The 22406-nt window shown below is 35.3% G+C and overlaps 1 protein-coding gene across 20 annotated transcripts in view; it reads right to left on the bottom strand.

The window, feature by feature from the left end:
* Positions 1–22406, bottom strand: part of ZMYND8 (zinc finger MYND-type containing 8) — a 59857-nt gene that overhangs the window by 14083 nt on the left and 23368 nt on the right. For 18 of the 20 annotated variants that reach the window (XR_003399785.1, XR_003399787.1, XR_003399786.1 and 15 more), the window contains 12 exons: positions 22093–22241; positions 17361–17579; positions 16369–16482; positions 14584–14676; positions 13314–13401; positions 12868–12923; positions 11090–11167; positions 10047–10162; positions 8482–8963; positions 6141–6281; positions 2406–2558; positions 1062–1565 (listed from right to left, as the gene is read on the bottom strand). Coding sequence is in view for 17 of the 20 variants with exons in the window: in XM_026862009.1 (XP_026717810.1) it covers positions 1062–1565; positions 2406–2558; positions 6141–6281; positions 8482–8963; positions 10047–10162; positions 11090–11167; positions 12868–12923; positions 13314–13401; positions 14584–14676; positions 16369–16482; positions 17361–17579; positions 22093–22241 (2193 nt within the window). In the remaining 3 variants the exon portion in view is untranslated. The remainder of the gene's footprint in view (positions 1–1061; positions 1566–2405; positions 2559–6140; positions 6282–8481; positions 8964–10046; positions 10163–11089; positions 11168–12867; positions 12924–13313; positions 13402–14583; positions 14677–16368; positions 16483–17360; positions 17580–22092; positions 22242–22406) is intronic. The other 2 variants (XM_026861999.1, XM_026862008.1) reach the window with 1 other exon arrangement.

Genomic DNA, 22406 nt, shown 5'->3' with positions numbered 1-22406 from the left:
GGGGGGGGGGGGGGCTTGGAATCATGGACAGGACACAAATTATGTCTAGAATATATTCATATATATATAAATATTTAAATTCACTTTCAAATTTCACTTGGAATATGTATTAGCCTTTTGCCTCTATATCAAACTAAAGTTTTAGGATTATTATCTCAACCATCACTGGTTCAGGCCACTAGCAATGCAGGTGTAAGTGGTTCTGAAATTCATTAAGCTTCATAAAGCTTAATAAATTTTTTAAATAAAACAAGAATCAGTCAATGTGAACTCCCCAAAATTATTATTCTGTTTTTAGTATATAATCTTATTTTCTGGATTATTTTATAACATTTATCCCTTAAATTCCATTTTAAGGTTCAAAATTCAGAAGCATTGTCTTCTGAAGTATGTTTAGTTAACTGACTGAAAACATTGTTTTACATAAAATGATTGAGCTAACATGCTATGAAATGTAGACAAGAAAAGAAAGTTGTATGAAGAATAAAATAATTTTTAGTCTAACCATATAAATCTAGTTTTCTGTTTCATTTTGACAGAAGACTAGCATGCAGAACAACCTTAGCAAAAGCACTTTAGTCACTGAGATTGCTTTCCTCTTAGCAACATGCAGAAACAAGGACAGTATCTCAGGGATAGAACATGTGATTTAGCTGTGCTTTTGATTATTACTGAGGACATTTACATTGATTTCAATGGGACCTTATGCAATTTTTATGTTTGGTAAGTTCCAACTTCTATACATGCAATTTTGGGAGGTCTATGGAAACATAAAGATTCAACTGAAAGTCAGAGTAACTGCAAAATAAATTCTACATTTGTCACAGAGCAAACATTATGGATATTCATAGTTCTACGCTGCGGACAGAAAACTCAATGAAACATTTCATTTAAACCAGAAACTACAATGGGGACAAAAAACTTTTTTCATAGTCACAAAGAATGAAAAATCATTCCTAGAAATTGTTTTAGTACAGATATTTTTATTTTAATGTAAAAATAAAGTTAACAGCCCTACAGAACAGAAGAAAAAAAAAATGAAGGAAAGAATTTCATCCTACCATCTTGTTTAGGAGGAGGTTCTTTAGATTCTTTCTTGGTTTTCCTTCCTTCACGTCCACAATGATCATCCCCTAGATCGATGACAAGTTCACTCTCAGAATCAGAGTCCAGTCCTAGATGCACAGTTGGAGAGTCTGTTTCATCTTTACCTTTCAGTTTTTCTTTTGCAGGATGCTGTAAACTTTTTCCCTTTTCAGAAAATTCTTTTTCAGTGTCTATAATTGCCTTTTCTTTGACTGGGTCATCTGTTTTCTCCACTTCTGGACTTGTGCTTTTAAGTTCCTCCTTGTCTTCATTCTGTGCTGGGGGCTTAGGTTTTTTTTTCAAGTTCAACGATTCTTTGTCACTTCTTGTACCTTCCTTGTCTTCTCCATCTTCTTGATCATTCTTTGATTTCTGATCCTCATCACTATATTCACTGTCACTGGTGTCAGATTTTTCAGAATCTTCAGAGTCACTGTGTTCTACTGCAGTATAAACAGCTTCAGATATTTCATTTATTCCTAATTGTGGGGAGGAAAGTACATTCCATGCTGACATCAGACTGATATTACAAAAAAAACCCCAACTTTATATACTGGAACAAAGTGTATACATACCATATCAATTCTATACATACCTATAAATACCATGCATACCTATATCAATACCAGATTGTATAAAAATTATCTTCTAAATATTACAATTAATACTTTTATTTCATTCAGTGGCCCTTCCTTCACTGCTTTTTTCCACTACCCAAGCCATTTTGTTCAACTCTGGACCCAATGCTGGCAAATGCAAAGAGGGATTATTTTTATCCACAAAAAAACACCTTAAAATCAGTAACACTAGTCACCTGGTTACTGATATGCATGTTTGAAGAATCAATTTTAAACTGCGTAAGTTTTGTGAGGAGAATCTAATATTTTTAGTGTCTAGAATGTCTTTAATTAAAGTGATAGACAACAGTGATGTTTTTAACAGCATTCAGCTCCTGGGTGACTGGATATACTAATTTGTGCAACTGACATAAGTTAGGTACAATCACTGAATTTTTCAATTTACAAAGCAAAAACAGTAAATACTGTAATTTTGTCATACTATCTAGATCAGAACAGCACAAAACCAGATTAAAAGAGGAAAGTTTCTTGCCAAAAATTTGAAACAAAGTCTCACCATATTTTAAATTAAACCAGTTCAGTGTGCTCTACTTGCCTCAAAGAGTTCAAATATCCTCTTCCTCTTGTTTTAATGCATTAAATATTTAAGGTTTTACTATTCAAAACTTCTTTTAAATTCCAATTCAAAATTTCTTCAAGTGTATCCTTCAGATGGCCATTGTATTCTTGAGTTATACTTACCAAGTTGTGCTTTACAACTCTCTATTGTCTTGTCAAGATTAAGCTGGAACCTACTACGTATCTGTCGCTTTGGTGAAATGAGTTGCACAGGAGTGGTCTGCTGTTGGACTGACTCACTCAACTCTTTCAGATCCATCTCAGCTTTGCTACGATCTAGAAAAAGAAAAAAGAACTAAGAAAAACATTTTACAAAAATAAGAGCGATCACTATCCAGCGAAGACAAATTTTACTGAGCAACAATACAGACAATCTGAAACATATTTCACTACTTTTATAATTATGGGCTAAATAATAGTTCTAAAATTACTTTACACAAACAATGGGTTATTCCTCTCTGATACTACATATTTCACATGCAAAATGCATGCATCAGTTGTGTGGACATGTGAAATTATCAGGAAATCAATAAGGTCTGTAAACTTTCTGACAGTACTTCTAGTAAGCTACTGCTGTTATTTAATACTAGTAGTAATACTGTCACAGAGAAAATTAAATAGGAGTAAAAATCACCGTCTAAAATTCAAAAAGTAAGTCATGAGAATAGAAATAAAAATGTGGATTGCTACACGAGATAAATTTAACATAAAATAATACATTTTTCAATGTATGTCAGCAAAATCTTCTTGAGTTCTATACACACAGAGAATTTTCACTCTGAAACGTACAGATCTGTCTACAGAGAGTACAGACTATAGTGCTAAAGCTAAAACTGTCTTAGCAGCTAAGTTTCACACTTTTACTTCAAATTGCTCAATTTCAGAGTTCTATTTCTGTAGCACAGTCCTATGCTTTACTCTTTGCTAACAGTGCTGACACTCCATTAGTGGTCAAGACACTAAACCAGTTCAGAGTTAGTTGCTTGTTTGAAAGAGGAGTAAGGGGACATGAAGAAAGGGGAAAGAATGGAGAGAAGAATTAGGCTTGGCCAGTTTCACTCCCTGAACTGGCTAATGGTAGGATCAAAAAAGCCAGTACCATATTGCTGGAAAAGGACAGAGGCCATGGAGAAGACAAAGGGCAACACTGGCACAATGTGCATTTGTGCTCCTTTTAGAGTTTCATTCCACAGCAGTTGAAAGATGTCACAGTAGTGCCTTATTTTACTTTAAAAAAACCAACCAAAACAACACAAACACATATTTACAAGATAATTTTTGTTGATGTACAACTCAGAAAAATTAAATAAATACAAAGGGCTGAGCCAATGATTCCTTTGGCCAGACACTTTTTACAAGTTTTAACTTAGTACCAAGGTACATTCCACATTTAAAGCTTAAGAGCAATAGTACATAATGACTCAACTTCAGCAGTACAGTTGTCTGGCCATTCTATCTCCTATCACGTTAGAAACAGAATCTATATTACAGATAGAGCAGGTATGGAAGTAACCATTCAAGTCTTCCATGCTGTTTTTGTTTACTGCTAAAACAGCAGTTCCTCATCTTTTCCTAGAGCAAGGCAGAAATTTGTGTGGTACAATCCCACAAGCCAAATATACAGGCTATATATTACAGGCTTGAAATATATATGCATTATAGCAGACACAAATTCAGTCTAAATAACATTCAATCATCCTTTCTAGTCCCAGAGAAATAGTCATAAAAGTAATACTGAATTTCACACTCCCCATGTCACATATTCACACTGGAAGAGACTAAATAAACTCTATCACTTTCAGTGCAGTGGAAATTTTGAAAGTAGAAAAGAAGGTTCTAAGTCACTTAAGTACTTTTGAAAAATTCGTTCCTTGCACTGGAAATGTCTACTAAAATCAGGTTTCTTTTTCCTATGCTAACTATATCACCCAATCCACACTAATTCCACAGCAGTAATGGTTATATCACCCTTACTAGAGAATTTGATTCAAAGCCTTCGTCGTTAATTACAAAGCAGGACAGAAACAGAAGAAAAAACAGAGAATGGAGGAATATATATAATGTGTACTAACTAACATACAATATGTAATAATACCTCCCCAGGGAACCCTACATCCTAACATATGAAAGCAGTCTTGCAATCCAGATTTCTCTGACCTACAAGGAGATCTCACAGATTTCCAATCTTTCTCATTAATGCCAAAGTATTAGTAAAATGAAAACAGAGCCAAAGGGCAGACAAGCCCATGGTGGAGAAATCTTTGAATTCTCATCTCCAAATTATACTTTTTCTCATTACTGATCTAAAAATTTTCACGCCTTACTTGCTCAAACTTGTTAGTCTATCTTTCTGCCTCTGTTAAACAAGGACAAGTCCTATACTATCAGGAATATGTATTTTTTCTAAGCAATTTGTGTAGAGCTTGGTCATTCACATCTCCATTTTTCAATTTAGCCAGTCTGCCAATAACAAGGGATGGCTCATTTCCATTATTTTTCCTTCCTTATTGCTGAATTGGAGGATGATTATATAGTCCTCCTAGTACTCTGCTCAAGGTACCTAAGTGTCTTTGTTTTCTGACTTTCATGTTTATTTTTTCAGAGAGAAACCTTGTTCACATTACATATGACAATGAGACACAGTAAGTCATATCTGAAAACCATAGGATTCACAGAAGAATCTATGGCACAGTTGACACTATTAAATGAAGAAGGGTGGCCATTTTCATTCCTATCACCAAAGAGTACATTTAGCAAAGGAAACTCCCCTAAAACTGAAAAAATAATTAATATTCTACTTGAAAGCATACTAGGTGTTCTTTTATGGTATTGCTCATGGACCATAACATTGTATTTTCTGATCGACAGTATTTATTCAAAATCTTCTATGCTCCAGCTGATGTCTCCCATCTGTGGCTCAAACAACTGCAGCACTAGAAACTTCTTAGTATTTTTCCAAATGCATTGTCACCTCAGATAAGAAAACAAACAGCTGCCGTACAGCTGAAGAAACTAACTCTATGGTTATGTCCACACAGATAGATTAACACACTGGAAAATATATGTCTGAGCTTATATCCAGAATTGGAATTCTCACTGACTCACTGAATATATATTGTGAATTCTCACAATAACTCACTGAAAGCACAAATTCAGCATTTGAGCTCAAGCCTTCCTGAAGTATTTGGCTAACAACACCAAGGGGCAGAATCTTGCTTCTCCATGTAATGTCATGTGGAGGTAAAAAGTAGCCAGAATTCAATCAAGAATACTCACAGGAACAAAGCACAACTGAGGAAACTGATTAACATCCATTTGACTTTCAGAACTATTTTATGAACTTAGTACTCACCTACTCCATCTTTAAAATTCCACAATTGCAAAATTTACTTCTAGAGAGTTTCAAGACATCTGCTAATTCCTTCCGTCTATCCCTCTAGAGAGGGATGGTCAGTGAGGAGGTGATGTGAAGGCAGCAAGAGAAAAGAAGCCCTAATACATCCTAAATACCACAAGAAAGCAGTTTGCTTGAGAGTTGAGGGGTGAAAACCAGCAATGTTCATGTAATTACAACCTTTAGAAACTTACCTACTGTTTAGAAACATCCGTTTGTACAGTTCAGCTAAAAAAATTATCCTTTAACTACTTCCTTCTATCAACAAGAAGAAACAATAACAGGAACCTTCATTTATAAAACAAAGCATATTTGATGAAACAATAATTACAAATGTGCCTCATTTAAAGTCCTTTGTTCATTTAAAGCCACAGACAAGCAAGTTTGTTCATATTATGTTGCACTGACATCACTGTTATTTATTCAGCTATAAGATTATTAGGTTTTCAAAGGTCAGGACTAACCAAGATTAAGATTCAGAATGCTTCCTGGAGTGGAAGTTCTTTCTTGCTTAGCAGAAATTGGTGTTGATGCTTGAGGAGAGAAAGGTTTGGGGCTGCCTGACAAGCTCCCTGCTTGACCCGTTCGTGTTGGTGCTGGAGAAGCTGAAAAAGTACAAAATTAATAAAGACAGATTTAAAAATAATCACAATGAAGCCATATTAACTGGGACAAAACAGCTTTTAAACCTACACAAGCAGGGAAATTATTTTTGTTTAATAATTTCAACTCTGCTATATCGTCATTTTGAGGTATGACTATCCCTTTAATTTTAGTTTAATAAAGAAAAAAACTGTAAGAAAAATAATTTTATTGCAGCTATATAGTTGGGCTAAATGTCTGTTTACCCTCAAAACCACTCTGTCTGAGGTCACAGAAAGTTTCTAGCTTTCCAGATCTGCTTCTTTTAGATGTTAACAAATTCTGACAATCTAAATTCCTATTTTAATTCATGTGTGTAAGTAAACATAGAAAGCCCCACCTACTCCATTTTCTAGATGCATTAACAGAGAATTAGAAGTACAAATCACATTAAGTTTAATCAGTACAGCTGGAGATCAGTGACCAAATGTCTCTGATAAGGTAACAGAATATTCCAATTTATACAGAGTTTAAGCAAAATCCTGTGCTCCGAGTCTTTAAAACCTGTAACATAATGTTTCAAAGACAGAATTCTGGAAACAGCCAGTCCAGAAAGGGAAGCATCTGCAGGTCACTACGTGAGAAAAGGACTCATTTTTTGTCATCAAGAGACTAATTTCTGTCTGTTAAATCTCTGCTTAATGTTCTGAAAATGTCATCCTAAACTCACTTTTTCTCTCCCAGTACATCCAAGATTCTCTATATATTTTCAGATACCTAAACGGTAGCAGTATGTGCTGTTTCAGTAACTGTTTCCAAGTTATTTTCTACACATCACTCAAAATACACAACAGGGGCATCCAAATAAAAACATTCTTGTCCAAGGATAATACAGTCATACAACCTGAATTATTTTTTAGAGCAAACAAGTAATTTCACTTACATTTGAATTGAAACACAGATTCCAGTAACAGAACAGCTAAATTTATACATAAAGTAAATATTACAAAAGTTAGCATTTATAACAACATACAGGTAGAAATGCAAGATGGGAAACTGAATATTCTAGTTTAAATGCTGTTAAATCCAATCCCACTAGGATAGAGGACAATAAGGCTTGAAGACAAGTTAGAAATATTCCCCAGAATTGCTATGATAATCAAGAATCCAAAGTAATAGAATAATATCTGTCATCTTCTTTTATCTTTATCTGACAAAATAACTCCAACGTCACTTTCCATTACTATTTCCACTATTATAAAGAAATAATAATGTGGTATAATAAAAGCTCTATATTTTAAGACACAAACCAGCACCTGTTAGCTATACCTTATGTATAAAAGCTGTATACACATATACACATGATAATTTATGTATAAATTATTCCTTTCTACATTTTAGTCTACTGAAAAATCCAAGTATTTTCATATATTTATATTCATACAGTTACTTTGTCATCACTTTCTTAAGATGGACAGCACCATTTCACAAGATAATTTTCTACCCAAAGGTAGTTTCACAACCTAACCTTTATTGGCTAGAAAGAATAAGAATATAATAAATAAATAAATAAATAAATGGCATTTTATCTAAGAACTGCAACAGAACATACTGATTTAGTTTTCTACACAAATAAATCCTTCCATCAAAACCAAAGTTTTAAAACACATTAATATGCACCATTTTTTTTCAGATAGCATCTTTTGTGGATGATCGTTTGCCTGACTGCACAAAGTTAGCTCTACACTTTAAGTCTAAGAAGTCCAAATTCTGTATTCTACACTCCTTTTTCTCTTTATCCACTCTGCCTATGGAACTGTAGTTTTATCATACTTTATCTGTTCCACTGGAAACACTATAAATTTAGTTCACTGCCTTGGAAAATAGCTATCAAATTTTAAACAGAATACCTCCTAATCATGGCAATTGTAACTCTTCGTATTTACTTCCACTCTCCATTCATTTTGATGGTTAAAGCTATTTCTTTGTATTTAAACTGAAGGGTTTTGGTCATTGTTCAAGATTATTTATTCCTTCTCAATGTGACAGAAAGGAGCGTTATTTATTATCTGTGATACTGAAAGATAAACCCTTTTTTTTCCTAAATTTTCTTCACAAAATTAATATTAATACAGTCTGTCTTTAATAAGTACATGGAATAAAACTAATGCATTAACCAAATGCAAAGTCCTGTACCCCCACCCCACCCCCTTGGTTTTTTACCTGTATTTTTCTCAATAAAGTCCATGGATTCTTCACTGGCACTAAAATGACTGGAAGTTGCTTTTTTCTCTGCGTCCTGTTCAACATCAGATCCAGTGTGAACTGATGAGTTTGTACTCATTGGTGACCGTGGCATATCTGTCAATGAAATCCTACGACCAGTACTACTACTCAGCATGGACTTGCTCATTAGAATCTTGGGCGACGCTGTCATATCAAAGTTCAGTTTGATTTTCTCTTGTTTGTCTGTCTTTGCAGTTCCAGCAGTTGGGTTTGCAGGGTCTAGTAACATTTGGTATTGATTGTTGGGAGTATATGGTGTCCGGAAAGGTGCGTAATTAAATACTCCAAATTTTCTACGAATGTTATCAACATAAACCTCCATTTCTTGCATTGCACTATTGAAGATGCTTTTAGTCTTTTTCACAGAAAAAGGAATTTCTTTAGACATGAGGTAGCAATTATTTATTGGAACCCAGGCCCTACATATAAAATAGAAAAGTGAAAGACAATATAACTACATTTCACACTGTGGACTGACATTGGCAACTTTTGTGCACATATTTATTTATTTTAGCCTAATCATAAAGATATGTACACATCAGATAATTTCAAATGACCATGTCTACCACTTTCTTTTAATAGTTGAGTGCTTAGTTTTGATAAGTAAGTAAATTGCATATCTTAGATTATCACTAGCTTATTTTAGTCTATCCACTAACACATAAAACATGAATAAACACTGGTCAAATATGATGAAATGTTCCTAATTAGAATAGTCTATGTAACTGTAAGACAACCACTGCTGTCATAGTTAGTAGAAAAACGTAAGAAGCCGGACAGGAAAGAAGATTTCACAAGCACAGTCTTAAAAAGATTTTACACCCCATGTCAGCGTGATCAAACTCCTCAATGCCAGGAAAAGTTCTCTCAACAAGTATCGGACAGATTTTATTTATCATGAAATAAGGCTGACTAAAACTGTGCCTTCCAAGATTCTAAACTACCAGAAACTGTGACTTAATTATTTCATGACCCTATACGGTTTTTGGATTTTTACAGTACAAGTTTTGTAACTCTATAGATTTATATTTTTAATTAATGACAAATCAACTCATATTCATCATGGCTTTCTCCATCTAAGCAGAGGGTTCACAAGTACAGAAAACTTAACTCCTTTCAGAACAGAACTGGCATTTTCAACACATCTTATATTTTCTATATTTTTAAAATCTACAATCATATGTTTATTCCCATATCGTTTACATAACATAAAGAACTTTATTGGCCTCTTCCACCTTTAAGAACTACAGTGTTCTGCAGAACTAAACCAGACACAGGAATTAACTTGCATAGTCACTGAGATCATATATGTATTAATCTTAGTAAAACAAGACTTAAATTCTACAGACATCATGTAAGAAACTAAAACTGTACATGCTACAGTATTATATAGTTTATTAGGATCAAGGTTCAAAAGACAGGATCCAAAAACTCTAAGAGCACAGAATTACAACAAGAATTTTGTAAGTACAGCCAAAGACATCCTTTGGCAAAATTCCCACCTGTCGTGTTGGCCAAAGAAACGGGCGTCAACTTGCCCGTCTTTATCCCTCAGTGCTTTAGCAGGCCAGAATGGAAAGCCTTTGAGTTTAGCCCAGACCAAAGGGTGGGGATTGCTCTAGAGGAAGAGGCAAAATACACAATAAGAAAATACAAGCAGTACTACCTTCAAATCTGATAAACAACAAGACTTTTTTTGTGTCTATTACTTAGATTCAATAAAGATCCAACATCCATGAGGCACCTGCCAAATACAAGATTCCATTTTACCATATACTTGATATATACATAATAAATCCTAGGAGGACAAAAAAATTATAAAAAAAAACCCCAAACCATAAAACCATAAGTATATCAAACAAACACATAATTGGGGTTTTTTATTCTTTTTAAAAAATTATTATTAGTCCCCTCCAAATATGTAGCATAATATGTTAGGCTGTGGCAAATCTTTTAAATTCTGATTTTCACTTAAGACAAAGAGAGAACTTAATGGATTATGCACTTGTACTTAAGAATCTTAAGGAGTCTTCTCAAGTTTGGTGCAGTGTTAAACAAAAACAGAAAACAGATAACCTATTAATAGGTCATGATAGAAAAAACAAGTCTAAATTCTCAGATGCACACCTGCAAAAAGAGATATTCACATTTCAGAAATCTTAACCCTGAGTGCAAGTACCACATGCAAGCACAGATGACCCAGGAGCAAATATCTTATATCTGAGGATAGAGAACTTGCACAGATGACCCAGGAGCAAATATCTTATATCTTAGGATAGAGAACTTGCAAATTGGTTGTTGATACCCTTTACAGTTATTTCCCAATCCTTTTGTGAAAACATGCCATCTCAGAACTAAACATCTTGAGATAGTGTGACTCCACAAAGAGCACAATGCACAAGCACAAGCTACTTGGTAAACTACAGCAGCTTTCCTTGACTCGGTAACCACCACAGGTTTAAAACAATGGGGGGATAACAAGCAACAGTCAAATGAGAACTGCTAGTTTAATGTATTAGCTAGATTACCGTAATCCTTAACTTACACAAGGCTCACAAAACCAATTTTCTCGTTTTTGGCAAGCAGCTAAATAACATTCCGGACATACTTCAATTTCATTCATCTGAAAAAAAAAAAGTAAACAATTACTGGACAGCTTAAACAGAGTCCAAAGTGTGATCAGTATTATTATTATGTCTGGTTTGCTAGCACAACTTTTCCTCAAATTTGAGGTCATAAATCAACATTTCCCAGGTGGCCAAGAAGCCCAACAGCATCCTGGCTTGTATCAGAAATAGTGTGGCCAGCAGAACTAGGGCAGTGACTGTCCCCCTGTACTGGGCACTGGTGAGGCTGCACCTTGAACGTTGTGTTCAGTTTTGGGCTCCTCACTACAAGAAAGACACCGAGGTGCTGGAGCGTGTCCAGAGAAGGGTAACGAAGCTGGGGAGGGGTCTAGAGCACAAGTCTTATGAAGAGTGTCTGAGGGAACTGGGGGTGTTTAGCCTGGAGAAAAGGAGGCTCAGAGGAGACCTTACTGCAGTCTACAACTACCTGAAAGGAGGTTGTAGCAAGGTGGAAGTCAGTCTCTTCTCCCCAGTAATAAGTAAGAAAAGGAAACGGCCTCAGGTTGTGTCCAGGGAGGTTTAGATTGGATATTAGGAAAAATTTCTTCACAGAAAGGGTTGTCAGGCTCTGGAACAGACTGCGCAGGGAAGCAGTTGAGTCACCACCCCTGGAGGTATTTTAAAGAGTGTCGATGTGGTGCTCAGGGACATGGTTTAGTGGTGGGCTTGGCAGTGCTGGGTTAACGGTTGGACTCCATGATATTAAGGAAGATCTAAATAGATTTACTTGCTGTGAAATCAACACTGTTTGGCAGACCTCCACCTTTTTCTACCCCTGTAACGCATGCATTCTAGTTAATAAAGAAGTCACATTTTTACATCCCTCTTCAAATTGTATGCTGTACTTTACTCCAGTCAAAAAATACATCCTTTATTTGACATTCATTCCAGTGATCAAGAATTATTTATCATAATTTCTTCTAGTGGCAAAAATATAACCTCAGTTTAGCATTTCATTTCATAATTTATGCAGAACCAAAAATAAAGTATTTTACTCCTTATGCTCATATTATATAAAATAGTTAAGCTATCAGGCTTAGATTACACATGTATTTTGTTCTATTAAGAATTGATCAATTCTCAGAGGTTATGTGAATCATGGATATCGCTGTGTCAACCCAGGGATGGAGAAAGCACTTCCATAAATGTAACAGGTTAGATCATCCAGAAACATATATATTTGAACAATATTTCATTGATACTACATTTAGAATAGCAAGTTTTTGTAATACTAAACATTATGAATTGCCACTGAAATAAAATCAGTGCAAATGATCAGTTAAGAATGCATAGTCATTTTTCCACTTGTTCAGAGGAACTTTATATTGTCACAGCAAAAGAACCACCAAAAAATGCATCTATGAATCAGAAGATGTGGGTCTCTTTTTCCAACTCCAAATATTATATTAGAAGACAGGTGACTGTGCAGAATCCATATGTCCACTTTCCTCTCTTTCCTCACCCTCCCCTGCACCGCAAGGCTTAATTATAGATAGTGAATAACCTAATGGAAGACACTTTAGCAATGCCTTTGCCAAAAATCGTTCTGTAGGCCATGGTTATGCATATCTGAACATAAGAAAGCCTACAAAAATTAGTTATACAATACACACATTAGAAAACACATTATTTCACTCACCAATACATGAAATGGAACACTTTAAGAATACAGAACAATTAATTGGGGCACTCATACCTCATGCTCACAGATTTTGATGATGACTTTTGCTGTTTGTGTCAATTTGTGATTTCCTGAAGAAACAATAAAATGCTTTAACCAAGAAAACTGTTATGCTAGAATTGTGATAAAAATCAACAGGATTTAGATTTCAAAGTTAACATTAAAGACAAAAGAGAACATCTAAAGAGACCATGTAAAACATGTATGTATAAACTACATGCTTGCAAAAGCTGAAGGTAGGCACTTTTCTTCTCAATATCATAACAATCTTTAAATGTTCCTTTCTGAAGCCTACTGCAGTCTGCTCACCACAAGAAAAAAAAAAAAAAATTTGTTGTGTTACACACTATGGTCATTAACAGGAAGATAATTTCAGTATTTGGCAACCAGAAGCCTGCAAATTGCGCTATGACTTTACCTATTTCAAAGTTTCATATCTGAGGACATAAATTAATACTTACCCCCATTGTAAATAATGCAGTTGTGCAAAATCCATTTGGCATCAGCCAAAAATGCTTCAGTGCAACCGTACATTTTCTTTTTAACATTCTGTAAAGAAAAAATTAAAAATGTATCAGGAAACAGAAATGAGTAAAAAGAGACAGCGTCTTCCTGAACATTGTTTCCTATCAGTCATAAAATTAATAAAACTAGAAATAAAACTAAAAACTGTAAATAAAACTTATTTACTGTAAGACTTATGATTCTAAATACTTAAGAATCTGTCAAATTCAGGGTCTCTTTTAACTGCCCTGAAAATGTATGAACTGTCTAAATTAATTCTAAATAATGAATTAACTTCATCAGCATCTTCAACATTTTTTAAAAGTGTTAAATGCATGAAACAGTGTTCCATTCAATGTCTCTGCAGAAAACTGAGTCCTTGATTTCTTCTACTGAAATATTATCACTCCACAGAATTTTATTTTTTTTTTTTAATTATTACAAGACCCAGAAAAAATTATTGGTCATAGTACGTAAGACAGTATGTTTGATATTCCAGTCTACCCACTGAGTAAAGTAACTCAGTTAGATAAAATGAGTTGCATGGTTTTATTTACACCTTTATACCATGAAGACATAAACCTCCACTGCAAGGACATGGAGAATGAAAGCTTGCTGTCTCTCCACCAGTCCCTAGCAGAACAAAGCTCTGCAGTGCTTCACTCCTCATTAAGCAGTGGAGAGTGGAGAACTTTTTCATGACTTGAAACTTTTATTACTGAAGTGAGAATGAAAGTCTCATTATCCACCTCTTGACTGGTTGTTTTTTTTTTCTTCTACACTTCAGGTGAGTGGAGATTACAGTATTTGTTGAATGGATCAGTACAATTAGTCTGGAATGACCTTTGGATATACACTCAAATGGTTCCAAATTAACGGACCAGTGATCCATTATTAGTTAACAAACATGATCATCCAGTGCAAACTCTGGTTAAGGAAATCTCCCCACAGGATCATTCCTGGAATTAGATGAATTTATACAAGAGGAAGCCATCAGTGTAAGCGTGTTTTCCCTGAGCATCTGTTACTGGTTTAGACAAAATAGTGGACTTGCTCAGTTGGCACGTGATTGTTTTCAAACTGTAACTGAACTGGCATTTATAATAACCAAAGAAAAGCATCAAAATTATTCCAATCAACCTCTCTCCCACTCCCACCAAACACTCCAAAAATCTTATTGATAGCAATTCAGCTCAAGGAACCTTCCTCACTTCGCTTCATACAAACCTTCTCTAATGTACAAAGGTCCATTGGATGAAAGATATATTCTGCATAATCTGGGTGTTGATCCAGTGAAACTGGCTTTTGAAATGGCTCTGTCTGTTAGGAAAAAAGAAGATAAAAATCACACTGTTTATTAATACCAGTTTCATCAATGACACAACACTCATTCACTTTCTAATACAACTTCCAACTATGTCGTCAGAGAAAATTTCTTAAAGGTAATCATAAAATTTTGAGAATAAAGTACTGGCAGAAGAGGAACTAAAAGGTCTCATTTAACTGATTTTTCATATGCTGAAAGTAATGAATTGCAAAAGTTAGGGGGTTTGTAAAATATGCTATTATTATTTACAGTAGGGTTTTTTGTGAGGAGTATTAGATGAGGCTCAACATCTGGCAGAAAAAAGACACTAAATTTCTGATTCACTAGACTCACTAATACTTCTTTTTCAGACTTCCATTAGAATCATAACTTTCAAAACAATGGTGGCTTGGTAATGCAAACGCATTCAAACTTTTATCAGTGGGACTCTACACTTTGTATCTGCTAACTGCAGTTCTTGGAACACAACCAAAGCACTCAGGTACCAAAACAACAGGTTATTAGTAAAATGCCTAAAGGGCAAAATATCTCCATAGCATTCATTAAACATTAGCTTTCTAACCACATTTTCAAAACATTTTGTGAATTAGATATAAACAAACACTGACACTTTGCTACTGGAAAGCACCACTCAAAGCTTCTAATGGCTCCATCTAATAGAATAGTATTTAGCACTGCAGAGTAAAAGGATTCCAAGAGCCAAAATCTGTCAGTACTTAAGAGTAACCTTCCTGAAATTGTCACTACTGTTCTGCTAAAATATCAGAGATCAGAGCTGCAGAGAGCCCATGATTCTGCACATCTGGTCTTCCCACCATATTTTAATATATCACTGCAGGCACAGAAACACCCTCCCTGCTCCTCTAACTTATGTACAGGAACAAGCAGGCAACAGGAGTTAAGACAACTCTTGGTAATTCATCACATATTTTGATATACTGTTATCTTCACACATATGAAAACTACACAAAGCCTGCACAGTTAAGAACAAGGGACCACAATTGTTGAAACTCAGAAGCAAGAATGAGTGACTGGAATAGATGAAATTTTGAGGCATGGTGATTTTGAGAAGTGAGTCTAAGAAAAATACATGGAGATAGGTTGGAGGGAAACCAATTTTACTTCATGATAATAATTCACAGGACAGCAGCCTCATACTGCATGACAGTTAATGGCACCAGTTTTCACCACAATTTCTTCAGCGTTTTAGAAGTATATGATATAACTAACTTTTGTGGTAAGAACAATTTCTACTAATAGATAGAAGCTAGGCTTTCAACAGGAATAATCAATAATGTAACAGTATCTGTGCCTAGGGTTCCTTCCCATATAACTATTGGTAAGAGATCATGTCTCCTCATTCCTCTTTTATCTCAGAGACAGCATTGTGCACTTTCTGAGAGTGAGAAACCACCATGTCCCTCCCACTGGAAAGCCACATTTTATTTTCACTACACCTACTAGAATTACATCCAGAAGTTACATCAAGAAACTACAATTTAAATGCACTCCAAAACAGCCTATACAGCCTAAATGAATGTCTGTACTAGACAGGTGGTAGACAGCATGAAGCTGCCACATAAAATCTATTAAAATAAACTCAGTTCATGATCCATAAAAGGAAGCAAAACCCAGGGTTATGACAAACATATGACCCAAACATTAGCAAAAAATAAAAATCTTACCCCTGGCTGTTTCATTTTCTGTAGTGCAAACTTCAGTAAATATGATAGCTGTTCAATGGTGAGCATTGTCATAGCTTTACTCTGTGTTTCTATGCATTCTGCGACTGTGATTTTCTAAAAGTTAAAATTAAAACATATTTTGTCAGCAAGTATTTCTAGGGTAATTCTTCTCCACTGAAACATTCTAACATTCACATGGAAGATAATAAGTATCTTATATGGAACAAAACATTTCTGATGATGCACTACAGATGCTTGCTTTACTCAGTTTTTGTTCTGAGTATGTTATTAACAAAACAAAACAGACAAAAAAACAAAAGGAAAAAACCAGACAATTATCCATCACCTTCAAGGTCATGCAAAGTAAATGTGTGAATACATAAAATTCCCAAATACAATGCGGGTTCACAGCAGTGTGAACGAGTGAGAAGGTCACCTGGCCTCTAGTACAGTAAGTGATCAAAGAAAAACATGCAATAAATCAATTTGCTTTCATTAAAGATACTTTAATGCTAAGTATCCTCTCCCCAGATATCACTGGAGAAGAATGATTAAATTCTTCCTCAGCCCTGCAGAAAAAAATAGCAATAAAATACCCACTCATGTATGTAGACCCTACAGTGCAATATTTTTCTACACTGCTGCAGAGCTGGTCGGCCCACTAGAAGAAGCACAGGTTAAACTAGTCAAAAGTGCAGAATGTTTTCAGAATTAGAGGTGCCTGATGAAGAGATCACTTTCTGAAATGGTGCCTTCTCTAGGGATGGAAACAAAGGAAGCTGAAGACTCATGGTAAGCAGGCAAACACAATCCAGGTACACACACAGAAAAAGTGGTGAAAGCAGCAATGGATGCCTCCTCTTCTGTACAAATTTTTCTGGTACCTTTACCAAGAGGCAATACAGGAATAAACCAGAAACAATTCAGAACTCAAAAAAGCTGCTTATATCTCACAAACAAGAAAGAAATCCACTCCTTATTATCAAACTAACCTCACATTCTGGGCAAAACCAATCCCCCTCTGGTTCCGCTGTCAGTTTCAGACACTTAGCATGATAAACCCGAGGACAGAGTTCACAGCAGAGGACTTGGCCTTCCCGATGACAAACCCAGCAATAGAAATCATTCCGTCCATCCTGTGGTACAACATCAACAGGGTCTGTGGTGAGTGGCTGCTTCATATAGTAAAACGGACCATGTCTTAGTTCTGACTGAAATGTAGGCAAGAAAAACAGGTTTGGTTTCAAAACAAATTTGCATTTTTTAAAATAATAATATTCATAATATATAAGCAAACAGCAGTTTACAGAGTTTAACACTTATGCAAGCATATTATCTTATTCATTGCACAAATTCATTCATAAAGAAGTTTACTTCTTATTCAGATGTCAAATGCCAGTTTGCACTCAAGACTGAAAATAATTTTTTGCAGCAAGTGAGGGCATCAAGTGCAAGACATGCAGTCCAACAAAAGACAGCAAACACTTTTATCTTCAAGAACAATGTATCGCTACAGAAGCTATTAGGTCCTCTAAACTCAGAATTCCACGGGGCTGTGCAAGCTAAATACTGAGATATTTAGTGGTGGCTAAACCTGGGACAGCTGAAGAAGTTAGTCCTGAAACAAGAAGTTGAACACCATGCAAATTTGTCCTAAATTGCAGCAGTTCACAACTTTGTCCAATGAAGCAAGCCAGTGCTGATTTTAATTAATAAGGCAAACTGTAGACTAGGATGACAAAGGAGCAAATTCACAACCTGAACAGCCACCTCTGCCACAGGAGCAGGAACACTAGGGGAGATTTAATCCACCACTTAAAAGCTCATCAGAATTTAAGACTCACAATCTCCACTGGTTTGCCTGCACTGGAAAACAGTGTTAACTTTGTAAACTGCATGAACAAGTCATCAACTTGAGCCCCAGCCAGCTCAAAGTTGACACAGCTGATGTCAAAATACAACAAGCAAAGAGCCTGGGATGGGTGTAAAATGGGTCCCCAGATACCTAAAGTCTTGGAAGAGCTGCTAACATTTATTGGAATACTACATTCTATTTATTAATGAAAAGGTAACTTAAGTTTTCTGCTTGGTATTGAATATAGGGGTAGTTTGTGGAGGAGGGCATGGAGGAAAACAATATTGAGTTTTAGGCAGTTATTTACTGTGATTTTTATTTGGTCATGACATTACTTCTAACTATCCAAATGCTTGTAGTTTGAAGAACCATTTTTGTTTGGTTCTCAAGTAATTTCACATTCATCCTACACCATTTACACATCTGCAAGTTCTTAGACCCTTGAGTTGCCACACGTCCCTGTGACTCATAGAACAGTGCAACCATATGCATTGTTCTGTATCTCTGCACCATCCTCTACAAAATTAAGTCACACAGGGCTAAATTAATGTCACCAGAAACCACCAGAATGCCAGCTTGGACTGTGATATTTCTAGATTTCTAAAGTTATAAAGGACAAGGTCTAATTATTTGCATGAATAGGGGAGCTTCAAGGTCAAATGAGATGACGCAGCAGTGACAACCCAGCTGAAGATGTTACATCTCAAAAGATACAGCAGAAGAGATATCATCTACAATTACCTAATACTGTATAAGATTTTAGGCAAAGAAAGGATGTTACCCACAAACATTCCCAAAGCGTTCTGCTACCTAAAATTTCACTCCAATTTCTATCAGTTTTGGCATTTTTCATTTTCTATTCTACAGATGATACAGCTACTAAAAAGACACTTTGTTCCCACTACAGAAATGGTCAAATTGTTAATTTCCATACTTTGCCTGTGTATTTATTTAACATATGACAAGACTTTGAGAAGGAAGGTTGTGTGAGATCCTGTGGAATAAAGGGGACAGCATACAGCTTTAACTACATTTCAAACGTATTACTACCACAATCAAACAGATACAAAGGCATATGGAAACTCAAGAGTGAAGAAAGGAAAAGTTGTAATTTACAGTGCAGACCATGTTTTGTTTGCAGCTATATGCACCACAGCTGTGTGACCAAAATCTTAATAGTGTCTCTGTGGAGATGCAGCTATGGGGCATTTCCTCAACTGCAGATAAAGGAAATTAACAGAAGACTGCAATACATATTCTGACTTTGAAGTGGGTAGAGAGAGTAGTATATCCATACTAACTTCCTAAGAATCAAAGATACTGCTTTAAGACAAATATGAAACTAATATGAAACTGTGAAACTATTCCACATAAATCAGCTCATAACATCCAAACTGAAGAGGATCCATTTTTGCTAGAGCATGAGAGGAATTCATTTTCTGTTCAAGGATGCTTAAATCTTTTGGACATCTTATTTCATTAAGCCAAGTTTTAGGAAAAAAGAAAAAAGTTCCAAGGCTGAAAGAGACCCAAACAACAAAAATAAAGGACTGAAAATGAATGATTCAAGGAACTTCACACTTGCAAAATGCTTTAAGAATTTAAATTTTAACAGTTATGAAAGAAAAGCTTTGTTTTCTCAACTGCTTCACAACTAGCCAGTCCAAGCTCAAATAGGTGACAGCCTGTTATGAAGTCTTTATTAATGTTATTAAGACCTGTAGAATGATATAGAAAACTGAAGAAAAAACAACAGTATTGTAGTAGTGTTTTGGGGAGAAAAAGATCACTACTTATATTCAGTTTAAATTACTACTGAAGCTAGCAGTAAAACAAACTGACAACTTCAATTACATTATAACTGACCAAGTAAATGTCAGAAGTTCCTGATTTTTAGCCTGTTTTAGCTACATTCTACAGTTCCATGGTTCTTTGGTTGTATTTCAACACTTTAAATACCTGTTGACACCATTCTGAAGATCTGTTACTGCATCCACAACATGTAATACGAAGTTTCATGCAACTATAAATTCAGTAACAGTATCTTGGAATACTCAAATATTACAAAACACTTTGTAATGTAGAATATTAAGTTAGAGGTTTCTAGTGATGATGTCATACCTCAAAATGGATTTATCAGCCAATCAGAACCACAGCTATCAGCTACATTATATTTGAAACTTAACCTGAGAGCAAAACAAGTAGCTGTATGCTTAGCTCACTCTGTTCAGCAGTAAAAGAATCTTTAACAACCCCTGCTATCATATAGAGCAGAGTTTTGCACCTACTTGAGAAACAATAATTTTCAGGCACGCCCATTTCAAATTTGACATGCAAGACAATATGAAATTTAAAACAACTTGTAAAAGCTAAACAAAATGAAACATGGTATTTTCTTGCTAACTTGTAACAAATATAACAAAATAAGCAAGTCTGATTGCTTTTCTTCATTAGATATACAACTTTATTCTATCCTGTAATATTTCAGGTCTGAGATACCTGGAAAACAGAAAAGGATTTACTGAGGGGAACGTATCAAGTTCAACAACTGCAACTGTATTTTCACATATATTTTTAAAGGCATGAATAAAAAGTAGAAATTAATATCCTAAAATTCAATTCCACTGTTTGAAAAATTATCTCTACACTGTACAGTTAGAAGCTCAGACTTTAGTGAGGCAACATCTCCCCAGTAAGTGTCCAGATGTGGATGACTTTATACAGCCTGCAGCGAAGCTCAGTAAAAGTCAAAACTGACCACATTAAACTAGTGCAAGCACACCTACAGACGCTATTACTAGACTTCCCAATTACCCTTCAATAAAATACATTTGCAGTGTGAGACTGTTCTCTAGCAAGGCCTGATTTATTCACAGTCTTTGTTCCAGGACAACTGCAGCGATTAGGAATTTCATTGTCTGTCTTAACCAATGCAATTGCACCAGGATAATACTTAATGTGGATGCTGTTACACCAGTGCTTTAAACCCTCAAAACTTAATCCTGTGTTTATAGGATCCTGACAAAAACCACTGACACACAAAAGCACTTTGAAAAATACACAGGCATGTCATTATTAAATTAGATGAGAAATGGTTTCAGTAAGGCTAAAGACTGCTTTCACGTAATCTCCTCCAAGATGATGCAGGTGTTTTACAGCATTTGCTATTCAATACACTTCATATAATTCTTTCATTTGCATCATACAATGAATCAGAAATTGTCAAAGTCTTCTGGAGTCAAGTTCGTCTAAGAACTACATGAAATGATATAAAATGGAATATTCAGAACACTGAAAGTGAGGTTTCAAGCATGAAGACTGAAAAGTACTGTCAGTGTGACCCTTTGATGTAACTCATTTGGTAGGAGTGTACACTGCCCAGCAATTTAAAGGAGTGGGAGGGAATCTGCAGAGTACCAAGGAAGGAACTGGACTTTTGTTAATTGGCAGTTAGACTGAAAGCAGATGAGGGACTTCCACTGATACTATGAGATCTTTCTTAATTTAGGATATCATGACACTGAACATTTCCTTTTAATGGTTTTGATTAATAGCAGCTATTGTTGTTGTTATATTTCTTCAAAATCCTTTTGTTCAAAATTGCAATCATTGGTTATACATCTAAAAAGCTTTATGAAATCAAAAGCCAGGACACAGGTCGTCTCTCATACAGATATACAACAAAAATAAAATAACATCCAAATACAACTTATAGTGCCAACTCCTATACCCACTGCATCCAAAAATTAATATCCCCTTCTTCAAGTACAAAAGTGGAACTTCCTAAAGAGGAAAGAGCTCCTGATCACCTGTCTCTACATCCTGGATTGTATCATATTCTAGCATAACAAGACCATGACTTCTCTTACCTGCTCTTTATTATTACTGTTCAACAGACCAGGTTTCTTTTTCTTTTTTATAGGACTTGTCGATGCATCTTGTGGTGAGTGGCCATTAGAGGAATGTGGAGGGCTGGGAAATTTCCTTTTTTGTGCTGTGCGTTCAGCAGAGCCAGGATCTGTAAGAGATACAAACAATATGAAAGAGCATGTATCGATGAGAAAATTCAAATGAGGTTATGGGTTATCATTCACACTCCTTCATCAAACAGAGTAAGAATTCTCAACCATCTTTCACCCAGTCACTGACAAAACTGGAAGGACAGACTTGTTAAGTAATGCCA

The sequence above is a fragment of the Athene cunicularia genome, assembly GCF_003259725.1.
Source record: "Athene cunicularia isolate RWA chromosome 20 unlocalized genomic scaffold, athCun1 chr20_part1, whole genome shotgun sequence".
Lineage (NCBI taxonomy): Eukaryota > Metazoa > Chordata > Aves > Strigiformes > Strigidae > Athene > Athene cunicularia.
This window is presented reverse-complemented; position numbering and strand designations above follow the sequence as displayed.